This window comes from Poecilia mexicana, unplaced genomic scaffold, assembly GCF_051168715.1.
Source record: "Poecilia mexicana isolate PSO_F unplaced genomic scaffold, ASM5116871v1 scaffold_10, whole genome shotgun sequence".
Classification (NCBI taxonomy): domain Eukaryota; kingdom Metazoa; phylum Chordata; class Actinopteri; order Cyprinodontiformes; family Poeciliidae; genus Poecilia; species Poecilia mexicana.
The window spans coordinates 17,705,492-17,729,370 of NW_028263379.1; the positions used below are offsets into that span (position 1 = coordinate 17,705,492).

Consider the following 23,879-nt stretch of genomic DNA (forward strand, 5'->3'; position numbering starts at 1 on the left):
TACAATTAATGAACAGATGTGAACAGACATGTAACATTTACATCAGATTTGCTACCCTTTTCCTGCTGAAGAAAAGCAAACAAAGTGTTTTGATCTGTATTTAGCTCCCAGATTCATCCTCTTTGCCAAAGCAAGTATCCCACTGCATGATGCTGCCACCTCCATGTTTCATCGTCCACACAAGGCACAGTATTTTGCATGTAGGCCAAACACTTTTGTTTTAGTGTCAGCTAACCAAATTTAATTAATCTGATGTCTCTCCGATAGGCTTGTGGCAAATGTTTTATTTTTTTCTGCCAGTCTTCAATAAAGACCTTTAAAAAAAAAAACATGATATAGTTCATCTGACAACAGACTGTACTTACAAGCACCAACATTTTCCTTCCACATCGCAATAGCATTAAAAATACACTGAAATGTCAGAGAAGTTTTACCAATGCAAACCAGGCTGCAAAGACTAGGGTGGAGAAAACAGTGTAGAAGGTAGTTTATTTCTTGTTTCCTCAGTGAGGAAGACAAACTGGTAGATAGTGGAATGTGTCATTTAAAAAGAAAAAGGAAAAGGTGGAAATAACACTGAAGTTGAGTAGTGAGGAAGATGGTAGAGCAGGGCACTGAGAAAGTGAAACCAGGCATGATGGGCAATGAGCTCAGATATAGGTTTCCTGGCAATTACTTCTCCAATTTAATATAAGACCTAAATCTACTCTATGGCAACCACTTGAGTTCAGTGCTGTATGCTCCTGTGATGAGAGATTGCCTGCTTAACTTTTTTTTTTTTTTTTTTTTTCTACAATCCAAGGCTAACCAGAGGTGGTGCATTTCTTAAAGATGACTGGACAGCAAAGTTAATCCTCAGAGGGAGTGAGAAGCTTAATATTATTTGCCATATCTTGCCAACCAAGGATATGAGTCTGTCTGGGTTGGGTGTCTTGACCAATTGCAGCCCAAGGCTGGAGGATCAAATTCACAGGCGAGAGCAGCAGTAAAGAAATAATGCACTGGGATAGATTGATCCTATATTCACCTATAACAAACTGGACTCCAAAATTATTCCATGAATTAAGAGAAGGCTCCCTTTCCAAACAACAATGCAGCATGTTTATCTTTTTTTTCCATGCTCTTTGATCCTGACTTTGCACCTTTCTCTAATTAAGAGCCCAACTGTACAAAACTACTAGAATGTAAACACAAGTGTTAAATTGAAAATGCCAGCTCCAGTTATAAGCGCATTCTGCAACTTGTGAAATGTTAAGCAGGAAAAAAAAAAAGTCATATTGCCCTTTAGATGCATAATTAGTATAATACAAAAAAAAGCATATTGTATGTTTAGTTTGCTTTTACTGCCCTCTAGTGTTATTTAAGTTAATTTGTGACGTTAATGTCATAGAGTCTGTGGACATATTTAGTCAGTTTGAAAACACGAAATGCAACAAAATGCTCTGGTATTAGCCAGCATTTCTAACAGTGTTTAGAAATAATTGTGGTAATTACTAACTGACCTAAAACAGAAAATATTCAGCCTCGCTTAATAATTACAGGTAGTTCTGTGTTTCTTATGTCCAGTGTAAGTCAGTTTATTTATTTTTTTTCTCCTACTGCAATTATTACATTTCACAGCTTAGACACAAGTTGAGACTTTTTTCTCATCTTCCAGGCTACATATGAGGATGCAATCTCTGCACTGAAATCTGTACAGTGGTGGAAAGTAATTGTCTTGGATCCATATTGCAATGTTTACAAAACAGAGTTCCATCAATCTTCTTCCACAATACAAGACTGACAGATTTTTACTGATGAACTGAGGCAGGTTTTATGTCACTCATCCTGGTGATACTTTTTGTAAACCAATCCCTGGTTTCACTCAACAAAGGTTTCCTGAAAATCCTTCAGCATCCAAGAGTTTAGTATGGTGAAGCAAAAATGACTTGTGAAGACCAAATTATACATCTGGACACATTCTTGGTTTTATATTGAACATCTTTCATTAACCAAAGGGTTCTTTATAGACATGTACAGCTTAGGTGCACATACTCATGATGAAAAACCTGGTAATGCATACCATTTTGGGACGTATTGCCCCAAATGGGCTTAAGTTGCTTTGAAACTTAAATGATAGCAAATATTTTTAAGCCTAATTAAAGTCATACCAGCTGAGCTTTTGCAATTTTGCAGCGTGAAGCAAAAGGCATGGAAATGTCTGGGCTGAATTATCAGAATTATTTGAGCAGATTTTGGAAGCATGCCACCGGTAACACAGGACATCCACTAACCTACTTTCGGTGACCTAGTTCAGACAGCTGTGGGACTCTGTCTTTAAAAAAGCAATTCCCCACCAATCAATGTTTTACACAAATTTTCTGCATCATTTCGCACGGTGTGATCTAAATGTCCAGAGACTTAATTTCTGTCCAAGCAAGTTAAAACAAGACCTCAAACAAAGTATAACAGGCAAAGATAAAACTCTCAACATGCATTCATTACTTGGTGTCAGTTTCTGTGTATTTTTTTTTTCAGACAGAGATTTATTCAGTTTAAACAATTTGGATTCAGGCATCTTCTAGTACTATTCAAAGTAATATTCTTTTCCTGTGTGTTTCCTGAATACCTCTGATTTAAACCCTGGACATGTTGCCAGTTCATTACTAGGTGACATAGAGACAAACAAGACAAACAGCCTTACGTACACAATTTAGAACCATATGTCTCAAGAGGTAGTTGTCCTGAATCAAATGATTGGTTAATTATGAGGCTGGAGAATGTCTAGACTTGCTTACCTGTCCTGCACGCATATATCCACAAAAATAAGACAGCAAAGCTTTCACCTCTTGTCATTGTCGAAGTTTCTTCCCACAACACATAAACAAAAGATTGACCAAAGATCCAACACAGCAAAGCCTGCCTGGTGTTATTTTACCCCATTCCTTCTTCAAAGACTTTCTTAAGCGTGTAGCCACATTGAATCATTTTCTTGCATTTTTCATTTCACAATTCTCCTCACACTCTCGAATGAGAACAGGTTAGGTCTGAAACCAGGCCATTCAAGTGTTTGTATTTTCTTCTTTCATGTAATGCGTGCAGAATATTTTTTTTCTTTGTTTACATGCTGAACAATACTTGGACGTCAGTTTTGTTCTGAGTGTTTTCTGTGTATTTTTCTTTTAACACTGCCTCCCAGTGGGGTGGACTGATCTTTTTACAAGGGCCCTGATGAAAATCGTTATGAAAAGAATGGATTTCTTGCTGATAGCAGCGTGAATGGTCAGAAGAAACGCTGTCCATTTCATCCCAAAAACATATAGAAAACCAGATCACAGCCAGAGGACCCATCACATTTTCACCGTGGTGGTGCATACAAGCAGTCACTGAATACAGAAATGCTCAGCATTGCTTTTAGACAAAGGTTTCAGTAGTAAAGTATTGTACAATTTATGACAGTAATCCCATACAGCGGCAACTAACAGAAAATATTTCCCAATGTAATTCTGTGCCTTTTTGGCTTAGCAAATGATGCTTGAATGTATCTGACAGCTTCTGCTAATTCAAATTATGTGCAAAATGAAGAAGTATGAAGTCTAATCTGGTGCAAAACCAGGAATGCAACATTGACTGCAAAACTGAAAACTCCTTCTTCAAATAGCAGTTAGAATCATTTACTTGAAAACATCCAAGAGCTGTGAAGCTACATACAATAAAATCTACAGAGTTGAGCTGTTTAGCTACATCTGAGGTACCACACACAGAAGCATTCAGCCTGCAGAGAAACTAGAAAGAGTAGAAGCAGATAGTTAATTTTAAAGCAATTCCTCAACGCTTCCTATTTCCCACTAGATGGCAGCCTACACCCAGATTAGACTGCCATTCTGCTCTCACCCAACCAAACTGTAGCAGCCTTGCTGCCTGAGGACATCATTACACACTCAATAAAGCAATAGTCAGTCATTTTCTCTGCTAAATTGATCCCCCTGCTCCCCTACAATATGTGCTGTGATATATTTTTTTTCTGCAGCAGAAACAGCCTGACGCTTCAGAGTACAATTATCTTGTTGCCGTGTTCTTGCGTGACCATCCATCTGTTGACCGCATGCAGTACACTCGTTGGTCAGCGGCCGAGGTCAGCAGTGCCATCATCCCGGCGCATCGGCGCGGTTGTAATGACACGTTCCTGGTTTGTACTAAAGGTGGTGAAGCATGTTTCTGCAGGGCATGAACACGACACACACGTCACACACACACACAGCTGCATCTCAGTTTTAAAAGAGATATGGAAATCAACAAAACTGCTATCAAACAGTGTGGGGGCCTGATAAGATTATGGCTATGTGCAAGTTGAGAACACAGAGTCTCCTGCTCTCACTGACACACATGGTTTTATATGCCAAACACACACACACACACACACACAAAAAAAAAAACTGAGAAAAGAACATACACTCTAAATCTATTTTGGCAAACAAACTCATTAAAGTCACATTCTGCCTTAAAAATCATGTAGATAAAGACCATCACTTACCATCAAATACAAAATAAATGCTCAAAATTGTTCAGATGCCCAATTTGAAACTATGCAGTCTGGATTTATTTTTTTTTCATTTTACCATTTATTGGTCAGATGAGACTAAAACTGAACTTTTTGGCCTTCCTGCAAAAATTCCCTATGTGACATGATCTCATCGTCTCTACTGTGGTGAGAGCATCATACTGTGGAGATGCTTATTTAAAGCAGGAAACTGGAAGCTGGTCACAGTTGATTGTAAGATTGATGGAGTGCTGCGAAAAAATCTAAGATTGAGGTCAGAGGTTTTCCTTCCAGCGGCACAATGACCCTAAAAGTACAATGACCTCTACAAAGGAATTGTGACAACATAGGAGAAACTCCAACGGGGGTATTTTTTTAAATGTATTTTATTTTATTTTTTTGCAAGGCCCTAAACTGTGTAAAGTCATAACCAGAAGCAGGCCTTTTCAATTAAACGTGCCAACTTTAGCTGAGGCAACCCTTGCATGCATTTATTTTCACAACTTAGCACATCTTATCACAGTTTAGAGTTGCTGCAAAACTTTCTCTCTCTGGCCACTCCTTGGGCTGTCAGCAGGGTAAGGCGGAGCTTAGACAGCTGCACATGTTTCAAGCATGCTCAGCAAGGTTCCCTCCCTCTATGACTCCTGTACTCGCTCTGGTAATCTGAAGGAGAAAGAAGGAGGGACCAGTTTCTGCAAACAGTGATGCTTTTTACCAATCACAGGTCTTTACACTCCCACTGTGTGTCCTTCCCTCCTCTTTTGCTCCCTCCTCCGTGTCTCTAGGCACGCCAACTAAAAAAAAAAAAAAAAAAGTTCAGGGAAAACAGTGATAAGCAGCAAGCAGCTTCTGGGTTTTGCTTACAAGAGGACTCCCGCTGAATCGGTGCGAGAGAATGTTTGCATAGAACTCTATTTTCCTGCCACTGTAGCAAAACAGTGCAGCAACGTCGGCTCGGAACGACAAAGCTGTAACACAGGACAGCCACAGGAGGGGAGACTCACTGACAGAAGCAGGCAGAGTGCGCGGCGACTTCTCAGGAGGAGCTCAGCCTGACGCTGTAGCCTCACTGGCCCAGGCGTGGGGACAGGATGACACACTAGACTGTCCCTGAACTTCTTACACTTTGTCCTCACATCAGTCTCTGTCATTCCTGCACCTGCTCCCTCTTCCTCACTCACCTGCCCACGAAGATGTCAGATGAAGACTGCCGCTCGCCCATAGGCCTGGACTGCTGCAGCTGCTGCCTGGACCTGGCCAACGGGTGCGATGAATCCCTGTCCAGCAGTCCGACTCGAAGCCATGGCACAGCGGGGGCCCTGCCACCAAGCCCCACCAGCCCCAGTGTGAACCACTTCCGCCAGCTCCGCAGCCAGCTGATGTACCAGAACCTGAACACAGACAAGCTGAACAACATCATGAGGCAGGACTCCCTGGAGTCGGTGGTGAGGGACCCCTGCTTTCTCCTCAATGAGGGCATCTGCAGCAGCAACATCGACCAGACTATGTTGTCCATTCTACTCTTCTTTCACAGGTACGTTTAATCTTCTGCTCTGATTAAAACATGCTTAATAAGTCAGCGACTGAAAATGATTCTTTATGGTTCTTAAAGAATATTCATGAAGAAGTTTGCCTCATCACCTGTAGAAGTGTGCATAAAATCATCAATGAAAACTAAGCTAAAATGTATTTTTAAAGTTCTGATTTTATTGAAAACAGTTATATGACATCTAAAACAGCTATGCAAAAAGATCCAACTTTTAAACTAAATCATTTCGTTATGCTTGCAGACCTTCTCAAATTCTTGCATGTACTGAGATGTGCAATCAAACCTGCGCAACTCTGACAAATCTGGGATTTTACTCTGTGATCCGTGATTTTATTTTTGAACTTCCTGATTTTACATGCAATGACTATTGTTTGCATTACCTCAAAAATAAATCAATTTGTTGGACCAATCGGGGAGGTGGGGGGGTGAAGAAAAGTAAAGTCCATTGTGAGAAACCAATTTCTTCCCATAACCTTATTAAAATAATTCTTTTATGGTTTGACACTTTCAGTCGAAAGTGTCTCATCTCTTTCTTAGGTCTTTTTTTTTTTTAAACACATTGTTTTAAACCTCATAATTGAATTTTTGAGAAGGACGAGAACCTATTAAGTCACAGCGATTTAAAGTTTGATTTGCAATGTAGCTTCAGTTTTTTTCTAACGAGCTGCAGTTTTCAGTGTTGTTTAATTTCCTGGGTTAAAGTCGGGCCGATGTCATTTCAGAGAGGAAAATCAATACATATGCTGGAAAATAAAATCCCATTTAACAACGTTCGTACACAGCATGCGAAACACACAAACATCAGGGTCGATTCTGGACCATTGAAAGATATATTTTTATTGATTTAATTTTACAGGTAATTTTGAGGACATTCTTGGTGTTTATCTCAGCTTTTGTTTTCGCATTGTAAATACTTGCGTTCATATAATCTTGTATTTTCTTTAACATTTACCGTCACTGTTTCATTGTTACCAGATAATTTATTATTGTTATCATTGCTGTTCCTCAGTTATTACATATAATTATCAGAACAATAACATATAAATAAATTATTTGTATTTGTGTGAAAATACAAAAGCTAAATAAAAGATCATAATTGTAAATTCACTGCCGTCTTTTCACCATATGAAGAAGTCAAACAAACCCCATTTTGTATGTACTGACTATTTGGATAAAAAAAAAAATCTATAAAATTGTTTATTTTTATTAAACTTTTTGGCTTCAATTTGGAAAATGAAGTTGCTGTTAAATTTTTGAGTTGTTTGGAGGCATTACCATATCAATTATGTTCTCTGGATAAGACCTACAATGATGTAGATTATCCACACTAGCTAAACTTTAACCAGCCTTTGCTTTCCTGTACTGTATGACTGCTCTAATCTCTTTGGCTCATGATATATTTTGCATGAGTACAGACCATGCAGAGGACATAAAGCCATTTATTGCAATCTTCACCTGATTGGGCTGCACAAGTATTGCTATTACTGTTTCTTTTGAAGTCCTGCTGATGGAGTCAATAGTGATAATTATAGTTATTCTTAAGCACAGCCTGGATAATGTTTGCATTTGCATGAAAACACCATAGTTGCAGCAGTCAGAAAATCTTCCAATATAAATGAAACAACACTTACAGGAAGTTTCTGGGAGGACTTATTGGCGTGATTGTTGTTTGAGGCAAAGCCAAAAAGTCCAGATTGGTACCAGGATTTGTGATTCAACAGAAATGAACCAAACAATATTAATCACTTATCTAGAGGCGACTACAGGTGACAGCAATGGCGGGCCACTTTTGTCTCATTTTCAGTCTCAAAAGTGCCATCATGTGACAAACCTGAAGAGTTGTGAACACATATCGTACAATGACCGATCATGAGACTTCATGTTTACGAAAAGAGCCAAATAACAGTCAAAACACAAAGGAGTGAAAACTTCCATAACAGCAGCACAGTGTGTCAAAGACCTCATAAAAACCTCCCCATGAACTCTCTCTACAGGAATTTGCTCCCTTCACACAGCACTTACAAACGGTAGGACAAATGTCTGTAACAAACAAATTACGCAACGCAAAAGTATGAAGAATTTCATGTTCCTGTCTGAAACTTAATGACTTTAAGGAGTGAAAGTCTCAGCTATGTGTGAGAATGTTTGGTAATGATGGGTTTGAAATAATAATGAGCTGTAAAAACAACGCAGGCAAACGTTGCATAATTCACGTACGGATGAGATTTAACCTTAATCCCCCAGATCTTGGCCTGCAGACTTAATTTTCCAGCTCCATTGGGAAAATTGTGATAAACGGCTAATAATTCTTTAAGAGAGACACCAACACTCTTTAAAATTGCGCAGAAAACAGCGGAAGTGGGACAGAGACAGTCACTTTCCTTAGTTTATGTTTTGTTTACAGCAAAATCAAAACCTTATTGTATGGAAAACTGTTGGCCAGTTTATCTCGAGTTTATTGCTGGGTGTGGTCAGGAAACGTCATGACCTGACCATCTCACAGAGGAGCAAAGACATGATCAGGCTTTGCCATAATCTCTTTCACAAAGTCTTGGTTCACATACTGTACAGACTACATAAAAGTCTTAACGTGAAGATCTATATTTGTTCATCTTTAATGCTGCCTGCATTCCTGTCCACATTTCTTGACGGTTGGTGTAAAAAAGTTAAAACACTCATCTTTTTATGCTGTAGCACGGTCTCGGATGAATAAATGAATTAAAATGCAGCCTTTAATTTGAGAACATTTTGTTCTGTGTTTAAGAAACACAAAGAGATTATTGTTTAAAATTAAAATCGGTGGCCTCACAATTAGTGGCAACTGTATACTGCAAAAATAAACACCACAAAAGGATTTATAAATAAATATATATATATATATATATATATATATATATATATATATATATATATATATATATATATACACAAGTGTGATGCACAAGTGTCCATCAAATGTGGCATATACCAAGGAGATGCTCTGTCCCCACTGCTGTTCTGCATAGGCCTGAACCCCCTCAGCCAAATCATCAACAAGACTGGCTACGGATACCGACTTAAGAATGGGGCCACAATCAGTCACCTCCTCTACATGGATGACATCAAGCTGTACGCCAAGAGCGAGCGAGACATCGACTCACTGATCCACACCACCAGGATCTACAGCACTGACATTGGGATGTCATTCGGACTAGAGAAGTGTGGCCGGATGGTTACAAAGAGAGGGAAGGTCGTCCGCACAGAAGGGGTCTCACTCCCAGAGGGAACGATAGCAGACATAGAGCACAGCTACAAGTACCTGGGAATACCACAAGCAAATGGCAACCTCGATGAGGTCACAAGGAAAGGAGCCACAGCCAAATACCTCCAACGAATAAGGCAAGTCCTGAGAAGCCAGCTCAATGGCAAGAACAAGATCCGTGCAATAAACAGCTATGCCTTACCAGTAATCAGATACCCTGCCGGAATAATTAGCTGGCCAATGGAAGAGATGAAGGCCACGGATGTTAAGACTCGGAAGCTACTAACCATGCATGGAGGGTTCCACCCCAAATCCAGCACCCTGAGACTGTACACGAGCCGTAAGGAAGGAGGCAGAGGACTAGTGAGTGTGAGAGCCACTGTCCAGGATGAAACATCTAAGATCCATAAATACATCAAGGACAAAGCCTCAACGGACGATGTGCTCAGCGAATGTCTCAGGCAATGGGGAACAGAGGACGAGGTGCTGGAGGAACCATCATGGGAAGACAAGCCCCTACATGGGATGTACCACCGACAAATAACTGAAGTGGCTGATATCAGGAAATCCTACCAATGGCTGGAGAAAGCTGGACTCAAGGACAGCACGGAGGCCCTCATCCTGGCCGCCCAGGAACAGGCCCTAAACACCAGAGCAATAGAGGCTCAGATCTACCACACCAGACAAGACCCAAGGTGTAGGTTGTGCAAGGAGGCCTCTGAGACAGTCCAGCACATAACAGCAGGGTGCAAGATGCTGGCAGGGAAAGCGTACATGGAACGACATAACCAAGTGGCGGGCATAGTGTACAGGAACATCTGTGCAGAATATGGACTGGAAGCCCCGAGGTCAAAATGGGGGACACCCCCAAAGGTGGTGGAGAATGACCGAGCTAAGATCCTGTGGGACTTCCAGATCCAGACAGACAAGATGGTAATGTCGAACCAACCGGACATTGTGGTGGTGGATAAAGAACAGAGGAAAGCCGTTGTGGTGGATGTAGCAATACCAAGTGACCACAACATCAGGAAAAAGGAGCATGAGAAACTGGAGAAATACCAGGGCCTCAGAGAGGAACTGGAGAAGGCCTGGAAGGTGAAGACCACAGTGGTGCCTGTGGTCATCGGGGCCCTCGGGGCAGTCACCCCCAAACTGGAGCAGTGGCTCAAACAGATCCCAGGAACAACATCAGACATCTCAGTCCAGAAATGTGCAGTTCTAGGCACAGCCAAGATACTGCGCAGAACCCTCAAGCTCCCAGGCCTCTGGTAGAGGACCCGAGCTCAGAGGATGAAAGAGACCACCCACGGAGGGTGAGAGGGGAATTTTTTATATATATATATATATATATATATATATATATATATATATATATATATAAATTAATCCATGCTAAGATGCTTTTTCTAATCACTGAAGCCCTTATAAATAGAGGAAAAAGTAACACAGATACTCATTTCTCCTAGCATCTATTCAAAATTGGAAATAAAAGAGAACATGCCGTTCCCATCAGGGAGGTGTGTGTTGATCTTCTCCAATATAAGAATACGACTGCAAGGAGCGCTTACTTGCTTAAACTTGCCCATTTCCATAGTCGAGGAAATAATTAAAGAGCTTAAAACAACTGGAACAACTGTAATAAGCAAGCCTGGATGAGAACATGAGCCAATCTCGCCACCATTCACGGTGAAGAGGGAGTGAAAAACAATTTCCAGAGCTTAGAGAGAGCAAAACTTTCCGAGTGAGATTGTGCTGTTTTCACTAAATATTCCTTTATTCCAAGGTTTTCTAATACATCTTTATCAGGTGTGCAAATAAAGAAGGAGGCAAATAATTCATATCAGTTCACTTGGAAAAAATCTGTGGCATTCTGGAATTACAGTGCATCTAATCTCTGGTGAAATTTCAATAAAGTCTTCCATCAACAAGACTTCCTTATTGCTTTTACATCACCATAAATATGCAGGAGACGCTGTAAATTCCTTCTTAATCCAAGGTGTGCCCTGATAGTGACCAATTTGGTTAATTTATAAACAAGTCACACCTGAAAATGTGCCTCTTATCAGTGAAACTTGACCTGACTACAGTTCCTTAGCATTAAAGAGGCATGATTTACATGAATGGTGAGGCAGACAAATAGAAAACTGTGCTCAGTTTCACCCATGCTTTTGTGCAGTGTGGCTGCTTTACCATTCTTTGAGATTAGTTTCTGTATTAACATCTCAGAATGAAACACCATCTCTTAAGTGCCTTCCCATGCAGATCATATTAATATGGAACTACTCAAAACAGTCTGGAGTTCACTTTCCAAATCCTTACCATTTAATGCAAAATGCATTTTCTGACACACGGGTTAACAAACCAAATGGATTGCGTGCTGAAACAAGCCCAGAGATCAGAACAAAATCATTGCGCCGCCTATAACATAAAAAAAATAAATAAAAATCAAATCCCTTTTCCAATGTTACGAAGACATACTTGTGCAAGAACGATGGAATCTGAAATCCTGCAAAGACACGGCACAATACACGATCTGGAAGGAGAAATACTGTTCCCAGAACTGTTATTAGCCATCCCTGTGCTGCCCACATTAGAGGCAAAACATCATCATAAGCCATAAAAGTTTCCTAATTAAGTATCTTGATCTGTGCTTTCTTATGAAAAGCAAACCACAAAGACAATTTATTACTCGTAAAGCAAAGATGAAAGGTGTGTTTCACAAAAGTCTAAATAAAAAGACTATAATGATTAGTGGGTGGATGCATAAAAGGGTCCAAATACTTATGAATTACTAAATCAAATTGGATTTATATTGTCTATTACTCATTTCTTTGTGATATAAGCAATAATAATACACACCAAATAACAGAAATACAACTATAAAATAGATTCAGTTAGTAATTTTTTATTTTATTTTTCTTTTTTAGTTTTCCTTTGCATTATTATCTGAGTTAAGTAACACTGGTGACGGTATCAAAATCCAGGTTGTTTCCATGTAAGTAAACATGTATAATATAGGTAAATAATGATTACTGACCAAAAAAAAGCAATATTATTATAGGATAACAATTTTGGCCCAAATTATCATATTGATCATATTGATCCTAATTATCTTATGTAAACATTTTCTTAAAAAAAATGTTCTTGAAGAATTATATATTTATATTCTTTTGAGAAAATATTAAATTTCATACTAAATTATGTATTTTTGATGTACTCTCAGTAGACCCATGAAATGGCAGAAATTCCCTAAATGCATACAATCCCATTATTGATTTAAATAGTAATAAGAAAAACATGTAAAATAATACTTGAGGTATTTTAACCTCACAACATGTGCGATTGTGCATAAATTCTGCTCCTTTTGAATTGACATAACTGCATCCGTTTCATTTCAGTTGCTCACATAGCCTCATTTTTTAACTCTCACCCCCTTAAATTCATCTAGTGATGTAAAGTGCAGATGTTTGATGGGCTTTTTTTCGACAGACTGTGAAATGTCTCTATCCCCCAGGATACAGAAAAAAAAATCTGCTCTTTTCCTGGTCCTGCATGGCACACAGCTAGTTTCATTTTGTGCATTGGGTATTGGCTGAGAATAAAAGGCACCTTCACCCAATAAAAAGCAGATTTAGTCACACTCTGGGCCGAGGCATTAAAGTCTAAAATGGAGTCTTTAATGACACCTGGCTTTTGAGTCGACGCCTATAACAAAGTGCAGGCACACTCTGGTCTGTTTCTCTTTTTATTATGCTTTATTTTTTTTTTGTGCTTGTTGAAGAAAAGTCTGAGCTGTTGGAGCATCCGTGTTTGAAGCACAGTTGCAGAGGGCAATAAGGCCAAAAATGTCAGGGGGAATGTAATAGATTCATGGCTCTGACAAATAAAGGCCATGAGAAGCAATGCCAGAATGGAGAGTTAAAGCTTCAGTAAGAGTCAGGCTGTCAGACAGGAGGCTGGAAAGAAGACAAAACATAGTCCGGACTAACTAAAAATAGGGTGCTGTTGATAGTGAGCTGAGGTAAGATATAGGCAGAGTGCTGATGTTTGTGGTATAAATCAAACAGAGTGCCAAAGAGAGAGGAAGTCTTCATGAAAAGTTTTTTTTTTTTTTCTTCTCGCTTTCCAGAGTTTCCTCTACAATAACAAGAGGTGGTCAGGGATCACTGTCCAGCATAAAAGACTACTTTAACAATTTAGCATGGATTTATTTGCCTTTGAAACACATACTGGACCACTTTGTTCACTGGAGGACCTGGTTAAAAATGAATGCACAATAATTACTTTTTAATTGGGCTTTTATTGCCTTGTTGTGCTGTGACTTTGCGAATAGCATGGGAATGTTCTTGGTGCATTGCCAGACGATTCTTGGAACCACCTTCACATAGTTGGTGTTCCAGTTTATAACTGCATCAGACTGTTAAGGGCCTCAGACACCATGCGATCCGGCCTACTGTCTGCAAGAAAATGGTTGTTAGACCAAAAACAAAACATGAAGAAAGCATACATTTTACTTCCTAAACCTGCACAAACATAGACAATGGAAGCCATCATTATGATCCTGCTGTGCAGACAGAAATGAATGTGAGTGTGTGTGTGCGTGCGTGCGTGCGTGCGTGCGTGCGTGTGTGTGTGTCAACGTATAAAATGTACAGACACACCCTGAACCACAAGCTCATGCAATCTGGGCTGTAAAACTCTTTCTTAAACGACACTGCTGCCACTTTGTGCTCCGTTGCTCTTAGCAACATTACAAATATTAGATATATCGCAGAGAGCTATTCCTTTTCTCCATGAACTTTGTTTAGATTATTTGTCTCAATATCACTAAACGCATTTTTCGTCTGCACAGACATTATAATAGTATGGTGTAATTGCAGACTCACTACATTATTGTCACCTAAGGAGTGCAGGTTATTCAGTCAATAGGTGCATGGAAACACCACAAAAATTGCAGAATTCTATATAAGATTTTCTTAAATGAGTTATGGCAATAACTTTTCACATATTTTAACAGAATCGTATATTGTTATCTCAAATGTTTGAATTCATTCCAGTTCATTTTGGCTCAGATCCCCATTTGCACCAGCTGACTCTTGACAGATTAGGACCCCTAATCAAACCAAAATAAGTTTGAGCAAAAAATGCATGATGAATCTCCAAGCTCTACGTTAGACTGTCATGAGAATACAATATAAGCACTGTGAAAAAAAACATATAGGTTAAATTTGTGGAATGCAAAAACATAAGTATGCATTTTCAAATGAAAGACAAGACTTGGACAAGGTTCATTAGATGAAAAAAAAATAAATAAATGCTGTTTTTAATGAAATAAAAATCTGTTTGTGTATCCTCTCTGCATGAAACAGCACAGAGAATACACAAACCAAATGAATATGGCAGATTTTCTGCATGAGGCATTTTAAAAGGCACAGGAACACTCCTGAATACTCCGTCATACAGAGGTGACCCAAAGCATTATTAGCACAGCACAACAACAGAATCCATCTAAGCTCTTTTGTCCCGAGTGTAGATACTGTATGTACCAGAGGAGGATTAGAAATCTACGAGTGACACACGTTAGTCATTGAAGTCACATCCTCAAGATCAGATTGTGCAGAGAAGCAATTAAGAATTATGACAAGGAGCTGATCATGAGCTCGTTCCAAAATGATCTGGTCAGCTCCCACTGCCTGAGCAGACACAACCAACCAAGCCCAAACATAAAGGGAGACATTAAGGAGAACAAGATATCAGATTGCAGGACAAAGGAAATTAGGCTACGAGTATGTCAAAAATGCGACATTGTTTCTGAGCACTCAGTCTGACACGCTGGTATTTTTGCTTTGTTATCTGAGGAGCAGGATTCCCCTGGGGCTCCCAAAAGTATGTTTTCTGCTCACGGCTAATGCTATAAAGGTTCACAAAACTTCCCCTACTTCACAAAATACTAGTTTTTACTTGAAATAAGAATTTGTGTGCTGCATGTTGGCATGGAAAGATGCATGTGTGCAGGATATCTTAGTCCACCTTTGCCTAAAGTGTAAAAATAATTCTTGCTTGGTTAACCCCACCCCCACATATTTTCACCTCTTTTCTTGACAATGACAAAGAAATAAGTGTGTTAATATATATATATATATATATATATATATCTGTTTTTCATAGTATTTGTCTAATTTTGAGCAAGATTTAAGACTTTTACTTGCTATTTTATACTGCCATTGATAAAATGGCCACAGGATGATGTAAGAAGAAAAAAAAATGACAGGCAATTTCAATTGTTATGAAACAGCTTTTTGTAATTTATGCTGGAAATTCTCATGAGTTACTGGACTGATTGTGTAAAAGAAACTCCGAGAACATTCTCCTCATACTGCTTGTGATAGAATGTTGTTGTAAAACATAACAATTGTCCAGAACCTAAAGAGAACATGGTGATTTTATAAGTGCACCCTCTGAAACTATATATTTGTGGTTTAAAAAAAATGATGTGAGGAAATCCTTCTGGATCCTGCGCTCATTATTGCCACATTGCCTTTTCTCTCTCCTTGAGTTTTGCTCTACTCCACATCTCTCAGAGTTCCAGTTGGCAGTTTCTGGGATTATGCAAGTGTGCAGAGAGGAGGTGGTGATGTGGTGGGGTGGAGCAGCTGTGACTGGTGCTCCCTGTCTTATCTTTCTGGACCATGGCTATGGTGCCTAATTAGATAATAAGAGAGCCTGTCAACACACTCTCCTTTGCATGCAGCCTAACTCAAATAGTCAGTGTAGTCATCCTGCCTCTATTTATATAGATGTTTTACTGTATTTAGTTTGGAAAGTGATAAGGCACAAGGGATGGCCTCTAAGATTGTGCAAAAAAATATTCACACCACATGAGTCTTTGCACATTTTGCCACATTGCAACCACAAACCTCTCCAAAGTAGCACATAATTGTGAAGCAGAAAGATAAAAGATTTTTTTTTTTTTTTTAAATCCAGATTTAGATTTAAAAATCTAACAAGTGTTCCATTCCACCTTGTCTATAGCTATGTGTTTAGGGTCATTTTCCTGCTGGAACATTTTGTATGTGAGCCAAAATGTTTAATTTTGGCCTCTTCTGAGCAGAGCACCTACTTCCACATGCTTTCCGTGTCCTACATGCTTGTAACATTTTTCCTTCAGAAATGGCTTTGTTTCTAAAGCCATTTCTTTCGTCAAGGACAGCTTTGTGTAATGCATGACTAATAGGTGACTAATCAAGAAATTCTGCTTCATGTTCTTTTTGCAAAGCCTGCCGGTGTTGGTGGACAGCCGTGTCTGGTGTGTTCCTTTGTCTCCATCACTGAGAATAAATTAAGCATCTTCTTGGACTGAATTTTTCTGCTGGGGTTTCAGATGAAATGCTTAGCATAGTTTTCAGATTGTTCGAAAAAAAACAAAAAAACAACATAAATAAATAAGTGAAAAAAACCCTCTAAGACTTTAAAAATGATACATAATTTTTCCATGTAACAAACTATTTTGTGCTTTATGGATACAAAATCCTGACTAAAATGCTTTCAAGTTTGAGGTTTTTAATACGACAAAGCATGTTGCTACATGATGTCTCGATAGTAGCCGTAGTGGATGCAGGACTCTGAAATGTTCACCGTGTTCTGCTTTCATCAACAGGAGTGTCCCACTTGTTTTCTGACTTTGTGTTAGTTGTGATGTTCTGACCTTCCTGGCTACTATTTGCTAGCTTAAAGAGAAGGTGAAACGTAGAAACAGTGGAAACAAATGGGTACTGATAAGCACTGAACACTTCAGCAGGTATATAAGTTGTATGTTGCTTGTATGCATAGGAAACATAGGACATAGGAAATATTTTCCAACAAAAATGTGTTTCAAAATCCTATTATACCTTTTTGTTGTTAAAAGACTGGCATCCTCAGACTTTATTTGAAATGAATTCTGATGTTGCTCCATCTGTTTTTCTTACTGCTGGACGCCTGTTTCATAATCCCAAGTGTTTTCATCTCACACCGCATCACTTTCTTTTTTGTTGAACCACAGTAGCCAGCTCCACACAATGCACCCAGACGGTGCTTTTGTGGAGCAGGTCTGAGCCAGGACTATCATTAGCCTATCTTATTCTCCCTGGGTTTTATTCACATGCAGGTTTGGGTACACGATGTACTCTCAGTGTGCACATGCACAGACACAAAGGGAGAGAGCGAGGGAGAGAGAGAGAGAGAGAGAGAGAGAGAGAGAGAGAGAGAGAGAGAGAGAGAGTAAGAGAGAGAGAGGTGCAAAGCAAATACAGAAGAACTGTGGCTATGTTTAGATTAACTACATGAAAGACCACACAAACGTGTGCAGCTTCATTAAGAAAAAAGATAATAATGGCTCAGAGGAACAAACATCAACCTGGAGGATGACCTTGTAACTAGCAACAAGATATACTAAGACAATATTGACCCAGCATATAAGTAAACTTTGCAGCTTCTCAGGGCTTCATGCTGGCCTTGGAACTACAAAGAAAACTTCAATTCACAATTTAACTAATAGTGTAGATCCTGAGAAAAACCTTTGTAAGTTGAAATTCACGTGCGCATAGTCATAACTTGAAACCAGGCTAATAATTTATGCTGCTTGAATCTGAGCTAAGAAACAACTTCATGTACACAATAGCTGGTTACAAATAAATCAGAAAGTTATAGTCCTATGCTCCTGTTTTCATTCTTATTTAGAATAAGCACAAGTTTCTGTCATGCATTAACCTAATAAAAAAAAACAACAACATTTAACATCCAGATAAGCTGAAAATGATTCATGTCACCATCAGTATTTAGATTTAGGACTTAAAACCCTTCTTATAACTTCAGACAAGCTTTCCAAGAGTGCTAATTCATAGAAAAATGTCATGTTTTGCTTTTAAAGTTACAGGACGCCTGCAGTTTGCCAGCGTTGATGAAATGTCTGTGTTAGTAAACAGCTTTAGGTTCTTGGGGTGGAGGGGCAATTTAGGGAGACCTGACTTTCCTAAACAAGACTCCTCCTGCCGTGCAATGCCTAAAACGGTAATGAGTTTGGTAATAAGAGGGGGAACATAATTTTGGGCAAGCAGCCCATCTTGAATTGATTTATGCATCACAAAGTTAAATGGGTACAAGCGTTCTTTGTGGAATAAACAGTTACGCACAGTGGATGTTTTGAAAGTGGAGGTAAACAGGATTTATGTTGAAGCGTCTCACATGTGACGTGTGGCTCCAACAGCACCCTTCATTAAACTGAAAAAGCTTCATTAAACTGATGGATCGAGGAAAAAAAAAAAAAAAAAAAAAAGGTAAACAAGCTGAGCACCTCACCCAGGTGTGAAGCTGGGAAACTGGAGAACATGTTGGGCAACCTGCGCGCTCTGTGGTGCAATGGGTTTGTTTCATAAAGCCGGCAATAAATTATGATTTTTATTATTCAAGAAAGCTCATTTCCAAGTTAAAATACACTGGAACTTGGCAGATGCTGAATACAATTTAGCTGGCATTGTGAGTTAAGGTTAGAGTATTCATGTCCTGCGTTAAAACTGCCTCGCAGATCTCCATGAACCATCAAACTCTGGGTTTGATGAATAGAGTTTCCTGTTTTGCGGCAGCAGTTCCAAATTTCCAAGATTTGTTGCACATGCACTGGGTTTCTGCACTCCTGGAAAGGCCACTGGCAAAGAAAGAAAAGAGAGCAACTAAAATAAAAATTGAAGGGGAGTTTGGGCAGCGCGAAGATGAGAAAATATTTGTCGACAGGTAGGCCTGTTCAGTCTGGCTCTGCTTTACTCTTTCTGGGAGTTTTTTTTTTTTTTTTTTTTTTTTTTTTTTCTGGGAAACAATATGTTGTGAAGGAAAATCTGAACATATTGGCGATGTTTCAGATAGCCTGTGATTGTTTCTGGCTGTTTGACAGAGAAAGAGACGAGACTGAAAGAGAGTGGGAGGCACCAGCCAAGTCAAATGAGCGAAAATAACAAGATGCATCCTGTCCGTGACCTCACTTCTGTCTGCTTTGCTCCCCACCAAGGAGCGGTTTAGACTGGTTGGATCTGACAAGACTCTCTCTCTCTCTCTCTCTCTCCGTCCCTTTGTACCATCCCACCACCATCAGGGACAATTAACACCAGCGACATTAAATGTCCTCCTTCTGCATTCTTTCCAGTATGGTGTCATGGAAATGAATGACTCAGGGATTCATCGTTATGTTTGCACGCTTTGTTGTGTCCACAATCTGGGATTAAGCGAAACAGTAGTCCTGCACAAAGCATGTCGGTGTTTCTGGAACAAAACGCAGTCAAATGCAGCCAGGCTGATGAGAAGAAGGGAAGGATGACTATTTTTCTCTTACTTAACACTATTTTTTTTTCCTCATATGTACCCAGATTCCATCTAGGTTGCCACCCACATCCCTGACACAAGTCTTTCAGGGGCCTACAATGCACACAAAGACCTATTTATTACCAGCCTGAATGTAAGGTGACACATAACGGGAAGCCTCGGAAGGAAAGAGAGTCAGAGAGTGAGAGAGAGAGAGTCGTTTACGTAACAGTTAAGGTTGCAACCTTTCAGTATTCGTTGAAGTTAGTTGGGGTCAAGTGGTTTTCGTGTGCCAGTGGGAGGATCTTTTGTTGTGGGAGTGCCTGAGCAAAACAGGAAGACCAGCATCTACGCCCTTTCTTCACCGAAACTTTGCAATCACAGCTGGACGTATATCACAAGTCAACTGTAACATGTCAGAGGAGCAATAACACAAATGAAAAAAAGAAAGAGAAAAAAAAAAATGGTTCCATGTAGCCAGCAGTACATATTCGGTTTTTCAGTAATTTTCCACAAGTGCTAAATTCTCCCACGTTTACGGGAATCCGGCAGGAAATAATCATCTGCTGCAGGAGTCGTTCCCTCTTTGCCTTGCATCGCCTATTTACATGTCAGTTCCACACACTTGCTTCATCTGACCTTTAAGCGCAAACTGATCCATCATCCTTAGGCTTGTTTAACTTTCATCTGAGCAATGCTTCTTCTGCAGGCTGCTCTCGTACGCCAGGTCGTGGCGTGGGAGGGAATAGTGCACATACTGAAGAGGAGCTTACTAAGTTCTGCTTTTTTGTGTTGAATGTTTGCAAAAAGTCTGAAATGTTCAGTCAAAGTGCAGAGAAAAAACATGTTGTTATGCTTTAAGCACTTTGAATACCAGGTGTGTTGTTGTGCTGCACAAAGCTCAAGATGACAAAAATATCCTGAAGAAGGGGCTTTAGTAATAAAGAAAGCAAGTACTGCTGCATATATGCAGTACCTTGCAAACGTTGTAATACGCCTTTGACTTTTTCCACACATCATCTCTGTACCAGCTGCATAGATACGTAGCTCTGGTGGACGGATCTGTTGACAGGAAAACACTCCATAAATGTGGCCTTCACTGACCTGTGATTTAGGAAGTCGCATCAAATAAACTCTAAAAACATCACCTCTACGCTAAAACATGGTGGTGGCAGCATGCCTTCCTAGGATGTTGCCGTAGGAAGGCAGCAAGCAATAGTGGTTACTGGTGTGGCCTTGGTGGCTCTCTGCCCAGGGCAGTACTGGACAGAACAGGGTTGTCAAATAAGAAAAGAAAAAAGTACTTTATCAGTTATACCCTTAGCAAGTTTTCTATTGCTTACAGGCGTGTGCAGCAGGACAAAGTGGAGTTGGCACAAAGCTGACTGAAATGTCATATTAAGTTTACTTTCGTTTTTTGACTAAGTTGTAGGACATTTTTGGTCATTATTTTGTCGCTATTTTTTTTACAAGAAATAAAGAATATATTTTTTCAAACAAATTAAGTCGGAAGTGCGTTCAAATCAAAAACCGCCTGTTAACGCCCACGGCCTTTGTTGGAATATTGTTTTTTGGAAACGAGAAGACCGCGACACAGTATATGACTGACGTTTCTCCGTCAGGACTCAGAGTGTAACTTAACAGATTCTTAAAGGCTCTGGTCTGAGCTTCACAATCAGTAGTTCAAACTGTGAATGCACGTTCACAGAAAGTCATCTCCATTTAGCATTAAGGTCGCCTCTGATTGAGACGAGCAAGTAAACACTATAAACACGGGACAAACCTGGACTGAATTATTTAAGACTGATCGCAGATTGTTTTATAAGGCGCAAAGGCAGCGGCTGGCCTCGGGCAGCAAACATGCAGGAATCGCTGAGGAATATTGACTCGGGCTGCTTCAGACAAGCGCCGTCCACACTTTGGCTTTAATGTGACAAAATGTTGACATTTTTTGTTTTCAATTACAAAGATTGGCCTGACCCTTACTTTGAATGTTCTGACCCTTTGAATGTTCTGATTGTTTTTTTATGCTGATACTAAAGTTGATATCAACAAGGTGTAGTCTTTTTGTTGATGAACTGATGTTAAGAGAAAAAGTGGGCAAACCAAAAACAAACAAACAAACAACAAAAAAAAACTCTCACCGGTTCAGCAATCACTCCATGAGTGATGAGGGTTGTCTTGGATTAGGACGAGCCGTGGTTAATGTTCTGACTCTCCAACCGTGAATGATGTGTAGATGTGCTGTAATGGCAGAGTGCTCCCAAGGCTGCCCTGTTCTCACCACAGGTTACACAACAAACACACCGAAAAACTGTGTGACTGTGTTGGCAAAACAACCCTTCAATAGCTTTGTTCATTATATTGCCCATTGAGTAGCCAGCTTGAATGAAAGTGTTATTTGAACCACGTTTTTTTTTTTTTTTTTTTACAAGGGCTTTTTGGGTTTTCTTCTGTTTTTGTTCTCAGACTTTCTTTCTGGTGGTTCAGAGAGAAAGGAAGTTACTGTAGCTCATATCAATGGGAAGAGAGTATTTTTTTTCTGTGCTTTTCTGCCAGTTAGGAAGCATAAAAAGAAAAGCGAAGCTGTGAGCTTAGCAAGATACTTCCACCTATTCAAATTTAAATGTTTCGCAAAGGAGGAGATATCAGGTTTAGACAAAGGCTTTCTTGTGCCGTGAGTGTTGTTTGCACCTGAAAAGCTTCCCTGAGCACCTCTTAGGATGCAATTCGATTTCGGGGAGCTTTTCCTCTCCTTCTTGCACAGACATATTCTTCCTGTGAAACATTTTATTGAAGCAGATTGAGACTAATAGCTGGTCAAATTAGACACTCAGCTTGGAGTGAGCATTTAAGATGCTGCTGGTGGCAGAACCACGTGTGCTGTCAGGATGTTTTCTTTCTTTTCCTTCGGGGGGTAAGGAAGCTAGTCAAAGTCGATGGGAAAATTGATGCAGCCAACTACAGGGCAGTACTGGAAGAAAACCTGCAGGCTGCTGGAGGATATTTTGGCAGAGGTTCACCCCCTAGCAGGTCAGAGTGGGGCTCTGCTATTTTACAAAGAAGAATAGGTTACAATTTTAATTTTAATCATGTGTAAAGTTAGTATAAACACACCACAGTAGAATTACAACTGTAATGCAGCAACAGGTGGTTCTGTAATGTATTGACTAAAGGGGCTGAACAAAAGTGCACTTCTAAGATTATTAACAAAAACCTTTGAAGACAAAAACTTTTTAGTTTAGTGTATATTTTTTCTTAGACTTAAAATCGGAATAAATTACAACGATGTGGTCAGTGGTAATTCACCACATTCTGGGGAGTGTGAATAGTTTTGTAAGGCACTTTAATCTTATATGCCAGCGCTGCAGAATCTTGGTAATGTCGCCAGTTTGTTTCCCCGGCGGCCACTTCTGGGAATCGATGCGTGTTTCACTCATTGTCCATGATCGTAATTGTCTTGGGAATAGAATGGAGTAATTGTGCAAACTCTTGGCCTGCAGTGATAGTCTAAAACAGGCTGTGACACCTGTTTCCACAGACACATTGAGACATCCAGTGGGACAGATTAAAGACTTAGATTCTTCTTATCATCTTGATCCCAGGATAAGAGGCTAACGTGTTTTGCAGATGTCTGCAAAACTTATTCTACAGCATCATGTTGAGCATGTGCAACAATGCCTGCTTGGTACACATGCAACATAGATGTCATAAAGTAAAACATTTTTCCACCTTTAGATCAAGATCAACTAATAGGGTGGGATGTTACAAAATTATGCACATGTGGATGTTTTCCTCCTGACAAGAAAAAGTGCCTAGTATCTTTAGTTGATTGTGCCAAACTCCATGCAGAAATTCTTTTTTTTATTTATTTCAAGAGCTTAGCTCATTTAATTTCTATGTTGACAAACTAGCATGACCCCAGTCACCCTGTTTCCCCTCCCCTTGTACTTTGAGGTAACCATGTTTTTTTTGGTAGTTTACCTAAAGAACTGGGAGTACAGCCAACATCTCCTATCAGAGGAAACACCGCCGAACAACAGCTGTGAAACCCCTCCCTCCTCCCCCCCCTCCCCCCTCCTCTTCCTCGTCCTTTCTCTTCCTCATTTTTGCATTTTCCTGTTTTGGTGTTTGGTCATGCTCCGCTCAACCCTCATGATATGAAGCTCTCTGTGAACTGTGCTCCGGTGAAAAGCGATACACTGGTTTGACGTCTGTTGTCTGCCTCATCATGCCTG

The 23,879-nt window shown here is 39.8% G+C and overlaps 1 protein-coding gene across 1 annotated transcript in view; it reads left to right on the forward strand.

Moving 5' to 3' along the window:
• Nucleotides 1–5,340: 5,340 nt before the first annotated feature.
• Nucleotides 5,341–23,879, forward strand: part of tsc22d3 (TSC22 domain family, member 3) — a 36,164-nt gene continuing 17,625 nt past the window's right edge. Inside the window, exon 1 of the mRNA XM_014987288.2 lies at nt 5,341–6,056. Within this exon, the coding sequence (XP_014842774.1) occupies nt 5,716–6,056 (341 nt within the window). The 5' untranslated portion in view covers nt 5,341–5,715. The remainder of the gene's footprint in view (nt 6,057–23,879) is intronic.